General features: G+C 54.8%; 1 protein-coding gene across 1 annotated transcript; it reads right to left on the bottom strand.

Moving 5' to 3' along the window:
* Positions 1-3,621: 3,621 nt before the first annotated feature.
* Positions 3,622-6,630, bottom strand: KLHDC7A (kelch domain containing 7A). The gene is made up of 2 exons (XM_057416265.1): positions 5,902-6,630; positions 3,622-5,829 (listed from the first exon to the last, which is right to left on the bottom strand). The coding sequence occupies exons 1-2, from the start codon at positions 6,391-6,393 to the stop codon at positions 4,033-4,035; spliced, it is 2,289 nt and encodes a 762-aa protein (XP_057272248.1). The 5' UTR covers positions 6,394-6,630; the 3' UTR covers positions 3,622-4,032.
* Between the last annotated feature and the right edge of the window lie 399 nt (positions 6,631-7,029).

The following is a 7,029-nucleotide window of genomic DNA, read 5'->3' as shown; positions in this document are numbered from 1 at the left end:
TGCTGGTGGTCAGCTTGGTTGGGATTGGTGCCTCCAGGTGGTCCGTGCTGGTGGTCAGCTGGGATTAGGTGCAGGAGGGGTGAAGAAACGCATGGGAGAGGACAAGACACCTCTCCTTGGTTTTAAAACTCTCACGGAGGCTTTCCTAATGGCACCACAACCCATAGCAGTGCTCATAGTGCTGTAGGCAGCACTCCAGAGAGTCTAGGGGAAACCATGGCCAGGGGCTGAGCGATGCTACCTCCCTTCCTGGCACCTAGAGATGCTCTGATGGGTCTTTCCCTTCCCCCTGGCTTGAAATTCCTCCTTGGCTCCTCAACCACTGCCACGAGTTTGCTCCTGTTTGTCAGGAACAAGAGACTTAATTTGTCAGTTCACTACGTTTAATATTTCTTTCATGTATCACGTTGGCTTTAAATGCAAAACATGTCTGGAGAAGCTCGCTTTTTCTGGTTGAGGTTTTTTTCCTTTCCCACCCTGCTGTAGCCGACACATTGGAGGAAACCGTGTTGAACTAATAAAGAAAGAGTTTAAAATGCTGCTTTTGCACTTCTTTAATTGACTTCCAATTTCCATTCGCAGCCAGCATGGCACGTTGCAAAGGGGAAAAAGAGCACTGAGCAAATAAGAACTGCGTCACTCCCTGGTTTCTCCTCATCATCAGAAATGTCAAAATGAAGAATCAGAATCAATGTACATTAAACTATGTAATTGCCTAAATATACATGGGAGGGGAGATAATGGGTCTTCCTGATTAGAAGAAGTTAGTGTAAAGGTTCTATGTGGCTGCAAAGCAGCACTGTTTAGTGCTTGCACCCTTATCTGGGGGATGCACCAGAGTGGGGGCTCAGAGGGCAGCAATGGGTCCAGGTGCTGGTGATGAAGGAGCTCGGTGCTGGAGAGAGTATCCTTGAGGGAGTTATAGGGATGGAAGAATTGCTGGTGGATGGTGGAAATGGGTTTTCCCGGCTCTCGTGAGCCTGGTGGTCGTTGTGTTCTCTTTCAGCATCTAATCCTGATGGTTCCTGCCCCAGTGAGGGGCCTGGCTTTCAGTGACTGGTCTTGCAGCAAGGAAAGAAGCTGCCAAGAGCAGGAGCTCAACCCCCAGCCTGGCTGAGCTTATTGTGACCTCTAAGTACTCATTAATTGAGCTTGCTCGGGGTGGTTTGCAGCTCCATGGGGCAGGCAGTGAAGCTTTATTAGGATGCACCACGTGCTTCCCAAGCCTTTTCCCTGTAATTCCTGGCAGCTTCACCAGCCCAATCAGTGTAAATAAATAATATCCCGAAGATCACAAGCTGCACTGAAGCTGCTCAATGGTCATATGGCTCTCCTGAGAGCTGCGAGCCTGTGGTTTAAAGCTGCTGCTCATCAGAAACACAGAGCTGGGGGTCTGGCAGAACTGGAAATCAGTGGCCAGCATCTGGCATGGTGGCAGGAGCTGGTATTTGGTGACACTATGCTGGTATTTGGGGGCAAACCCCAGTCATCCAGGCCTGAGTATCTGTTTGCATTTGTCCTTTGCCCTTTGCTTTCACTCACCTGCAGCCAAAAGCCATTTTACCACCAGTCACGGGATCCCTGCATGCTGTTGCTCCAAACCTGCTTGTCCTTCCCTGCAGAGCAAGCAGTGCCCCAGCACAGGATGTCCCCAGTGCTTTTAATCTGTTAAATGCCTCCCCAGGAGAATCAGGGTAATACTGGATAGTGCAGGAGCAGGGGGAGAGCTGCCCATGGCCTGTTATTGCTCATTGCTCACTGTCACACTGGGGAAGGAGGAAAAGCTGCTGGGTTTTGAGGTTGCAGCCTGGCAGCAAGGAGTTAAAGGAGAGGTGAAATATTAAGCGGAAGCTAAGGGGCATGGTGAGAGGGGCAGGATCCCAGGAAGGCTTTTCTGGGGATGGAAACAAAAGCTGTCACCTGGAAGGGCTCCAACTGCCCCGCTCCCATCCAGCCAACATGTCCTCTGTCCCCCAGCACGCAGCCTACTGTGGCAGGGATGATGAAGGGCATGGAGCTGGGATGCTGATGGGGACAAGAGTTTTTTGCAGGTTGCAAAGGGGCTGGGGTGCTCTGGCGAAGCAGCCATGACTTGGGTTTTGCTGGGGGAGCAGAAATGTGTTGGGGTATGTCTGAACCCATCTTGTTGAGCTTGCTGCTCTTGATTGCTGGCTGTGGAGGTAGCTAAATAACAGGGAGGTAATAGTGAAGAGGTTTTTGACTCACAAGGTTTACCAGCCCAAACATCCCAGCATATAGAGATGCTGAGATACAGGAGTCCCTGGGACATCTTAGATGGGTGTAGGAAGAGGTGGGTGAAAGAGGCTGGACCACGGCAGTTTGAAGCACAGGGAGAGGCTGCATCGCCCACATGCTGCAGCTACTGAGCAAACCTCAGAGGCTGGGTTCATTAACCAGCCCCCCAAGCTTTCCTGATATGGGTGGATGCCACTGACCTCCATAGGAAGCCCTGAAGGCAGAAACGTGGGGCCTCCACACAGTGATGCGAGAAGTAATATTTTGGGGAGCACTATACAAGAACATTAACCTAACCTCTCCTAAATCACTGTGGGCAGCAGGGTGTAAATGGTGATACCATGGGCTGCTCCAGCACCATCTCTTATCTCCAGGTGCTTCAAGCGCATCCATGACTTCATGCTCCTGAAACACTGCCACCAAGGAAGCAGGTTCAGGAGGGTTTTATCCATCTGGGAGCTGGTTTATACCTGTCTGGGGCTGAAAGACGATGGATGACAAACCTTCTGAGGGGAAGAAAATGCAATTACCTGAAGTAGGCTTTAGGCAGGACATGGAGACAGCAGAGCGACATTGGTGAAACCCAGGGAAAAGGGGATAAAAGACCAGCTGCTCACATCCAGGGCCTTGGTTTGCTTTTGGTTGCCTCCTCAGAGATGTTGTTCGTGCAGTAATTAGCGATGTAAAACATGCGTCAGCCTCTTTGTTCCCATTAGACTTGGCTACGGTTTGAAACGATGCACAACAGTAGCCGTGGTTAATTTTACCCAATGTTCCCTTTAATTTCATTTAAGACCAGCTGTCTATAAATCTATAGTGCCTATTTACATCACGTACAAATAAATATATATAGAATTCTGCGCTGAGAAGATAAATCTGTGCCTGGAGAAGAGAAGCTGCATGCATCAGAGCAGGTTCCAGTGTCTGAAGGGGGCTGCAAGGATGCTGGAGAGGGGCTCTTCATCAGGGACTGGAGTGATAGGACAAGGGGTGATGGGTTCAGACTGAAACAGGGGAAGTTCAGGTTGGAGATAAGGCAGAAGCTCTTCCCTGTGAGGGTGCTGAGGCGCTGGCACAGGGTGCCCAGAGAAGCTGTGGCTGCCCCATCCCTGGCAGTGTTCAAGGCCAGGTTGGACACAGGGGCTTGGAGCAAGCTGCTCTATGGAAGGTGTCCCTGCCCGTGGCAGGGGCTGGAGCTGGATGAGCTTTGAGGTCCCTTCCAACCCAAACCAGGCTGGGATTCTACATAACAGGTAACAAGGCATTGATAGGAGCAGGGCACCCCAGCCGCCAGCCTTGGGGTGATGTGTACAGTCAAGCCTAAAGGCTCAGTGGTGGCTCGGTGCTAATGGTGTGATACCTCCTTAGCGATCAAACCTCCCTCTACGTTCCTCCACCCTAAAATCCCCTGTGTGTTGTGTGTCCAGGTCAATATTAACCCCGCAGGCAGTGCAGAGTTGTGAGCCTGCAGCAAGCCATGTCTTATTTGCATCCAAGCAAGCACACCTATGTTTAAATACCTCTAAGCAAACAAGTCCACCCAGCTCCGGCTTTGTTCTTCTTTGTGTCTTCAAGGCTGGGTTTACTGGCAGTATCCAAGGGCAGTTTGTCTGCTTGCTTACAGGGCCTGGAAGGATGCCTGCTTGGTGGTATGTGTGGGTGATGTTGCCCTGGTAGTGTTGGTCCCATGCTACATGGTCCAGTGTGGGCTGGTGGCTTCTACCATCTTTCACCATCACAACATGCCTAAGCCACCACCGCTGCTGCATGGATCCCTCAAACCTGCGTTTGTGGCATCCCTCCTTCTGGCAGCATCAGGACGGCTGGGAGGAGGCTGCCGTGGGGCGATGGGAAGGGCTGCAGCTCCTTGGTCCCAAAGCGTGGAGAGATATGGTCGGCTAAGAAGCGTATATGGAAGTGCCGGCCAACACAGTGGACCAAGCTGCCCACTACAGCGCACTGGAAGCCACCGGGGTTGGCCATGGTGTAGGTGGCACATTCATACCATAGCTTGGCCTTGGCGCTGCAGCGGTAGACACCAATGCCTGTGCCACGGTGGAGGTCGAAGCGGTAGATGAAGCCGTTGGTGCTCACCATCTCGGCTGTCCTGTTCTTGCCACCGCTGGCCGGGCTGACCCTCCAGCTGTCCGAGCGGGCCGTGTATCGCAGCAGCACGTAGCGCAAGGTGCCTCCTGTCACATAGATCTCCCCGTCACACACTGTGGCCGTGTGGGCCACAGCAAAGGTATCATGGGGAAGGGGTGCGGCGAAGGTCCAGCGGTCCTGCCGGGGGTCATAACGCTCTACTGTGTAGAGACATTCACCACCGATGGCATAGAGGTGGCCATCCAAGGCCACGAGCTTGCAGTGCGGCCGTGCTTGGTTCAAGGGGCAGATCTCCCTCCAGATGTTGGTCAGGGGGTCATAGCAGAAGACACGGTTGGAAGGTCTCTGCCTCCGGCCCGTGCCCTTGCAGCCGGCCACCACGAAGAGGTAGTTGAACATGCTGCACATAGCACACCCCTGGGAGACCACCTCTGGTGGCACGTGGCAGAGGTGATGCCAGCAGTCCCCTCCTTCATCATAGCAGCAGAGACGGCTGGTGTGGAGGCCGGGCTCCTGCAGGCTGACGTCTGCCACGACCACGCGCATCTTGCCCTTCATCCTCCGCCGCAGGATGAGGTCCCGCTCGCCGGCGTTGAGACGGCCGTAGATGGATGGTGTCCTCAACACCTGCAGGTAGTTGTCGCTCATCACCTTGTAGGCAGCCTCCTGGAGGTGGTGGAGCTTCTGCACCTTGGCTGTGCACAGAACCTCGTAGCAGTTCCCCAGGTCCAGGTGGGTGGATGGCGGCATTTGGTCAGCACTGGCCACCAGCCCCGGGCAGGGGCTTGCAGACCGTGTGTCAACTGGTGCTGTGACCGCAAACCCCTCCATGGGCAGCTGGAGGTGGGGGCTCTCTGCTATGTGGAGGATGCTGTTCTTGCGGCCAGGAGACGGGGGCTCAGGATGGGGCTCCAAGCTCCCCGTAGATGCTGGAACTATGGAAGAGGTGGTAGGATCCCGCATTGCCAAAGTTGGGTCTGGCTGCTGTATCTCTTCCTTGACTCGCTCTGAGCTGTGGCACTGGGATGTTCCCAGGGGGATATAGGGGGGAGACCTCCTCTTTGACACCGACTGGGAGATGGACTGGGCGTAGTAGTCATAGACTTTGCCTTTTAGGCCAGGGACTGGCTGCCCGGCCCCGTCCTTCGCCCGCTGCTCGGTGATGAACCCCTCCTCTACCTGGATCTTCGCAACCGAGGAGAAAGAATAGGAGGTGTCTGACCCTATGCTGCTCGTCGTCATCGTTAGCGCCAGGTCTGAGGTGACACTGAGGGTCTGGATCATCCCCCCGTGCTCCTCAACCTCCTGGCTCACGCCTCTGCCGGCCAAATCCTGCTCCATGCTTTGGGCAAGGCTGTCATCATCATCAGCAGTCCTGGGGGAGAGCCCTGCGCTGGGAGCAAGCGCGTCCTTCTCCCCAGAGCTGCTCAGGGTTTCAGCTGCATCCCCAGACTCATAACAACTCAGCTCACTTCCCAGCTCACTTCCTGACTCACTTCCTGGCTCTTTTCCCACCTCACTTCCCAGCTTGCTTCCCACCTCACTTCCCAGTTTGTTTCCTGCCTCACTTCCTCGTTTTCTTGCCAGCTCCATTCCGAGATCACTTCCAGGCTCAGTTCCTGCCTCACCTCCCAGCTCACTTGCCCTCCTGCCCATCCCCACTTTCTTGCCAGCCAGCCCCAGTTCAGAAACCACCTCCTCTTCCTCCTCACCCTTCGGCAGACCCCAGTCCCACTGGGAGGGGGTGCTCAGTGTCCCAGTGCCACTCACTTGTGCATCCCCACCACCCCTCCTCGCCTCCTCCCCAAACACCCTCCTCCTCCGCAGCCCCACCGCATCATCCCCATCCCCATCCCCATCGCGGGCAGCATTTTCCCTGTGCTCCTCACTGGCCCGTGGGATGTTACCCCCAGCAATCAAACGGGACTTATAGAACCTGTACGCCAGCGTCAGGAGGAGCAGAGCGGAGAGGACCAGCTTGCCGGCCAGCGGCATGTCGAAATGCCAGGACGGGGCTACCCGCTGGGGCATTTTTCCATGCCGGGAATGCGGAGGAGCCGATTAATGATTGTCGAGCGAGCCCGGAGCGTGGAGCTGAAGGTTTGGGGCAAGGTGACTTTGAGCGGACAGAGCTGGCAGGAGGCTTCTGGACAAGCTTTGCATGTTTGGGATGGGCTGGGCTCCGGGGAGAAGGTGCAGCCCGGAGCTGGTGGCACAGAGCCGGCTTTATTAGGCACGTAAACAGAGAGGCTCAGACGGAAGCAAAGGGAGGAAACGTATCTCCTGTGAGCAGCCCGGTGGTGCTGCCTGCTCGGTTCTTTGGCTGTTCAGAAGCAAACATGCAATGAAAGGAGAAAATAAGCCGTTTTGTCTGGGAAAGGTCCCTCATCCCTGAGTGCAGGTGTGGGAAAGGGAGGGAGAAGCAGCCCGGTGCTGGGTAGACCTTTGCTCTGACACCCAGCAGCTGCGGGTGACTAATTCAGTAGCCTTTGTTTGCGGCATGTTAGCTAATGAAGGGTGACAGGAAATAGCCTGAAAGCTTCTGGGGTCTCTCCGAGGCCAGCGTGGAAGTGGCAGGAGAATTAAGAGCTGGTGAAAAAGGACCTGGGGGTTTTGGGAGGGGGGGATCCATCACTGGAGAAGAAATCAAAGCAGGAGTTAAACTGC

The sequence above is a fragment of the Pezoporus wallicus genome, unplaced genomic scaffold (genome assembly GCF_028554395.1).
Source record: "Pezoporus wallicus isolate ANWC-B61680 ecotype Strahan unplaced genomic scaffold, APGP_CSIRO_Pwel_v1 contig_14547, whole genome shotgun sequence".
NCBI lineage: Eukaryota > Metazoa > Chordata > Aves > Psittaciformes > Psittacidae > Pezoporus > Pezoporus wallicus.
Note: the sequence above shows the minus strand (reverse complement) of the source record. Positions and strands in the feature narration are given on the sequence as shown.

What these genes read in the sequence shown, in the direction of transcription:
- KLHDC7A (XM_057416265.1), bottom strand. Translation starts at nt 6,393, where the DNA reads ATGCCCCAGCGGGTAGCCCCGTCCTGGCATTTCGACATGCCGCTGGCC. An exon ending in GAAACAAACTGGGAAGTGAG is followed by an intron (nt 5,830 to 5,901) that starts GTGGGAAGCAAG and finishes CTGGGAAGTGAG; the next exon opens with CTGAGTTGTTATGAGTCTGG.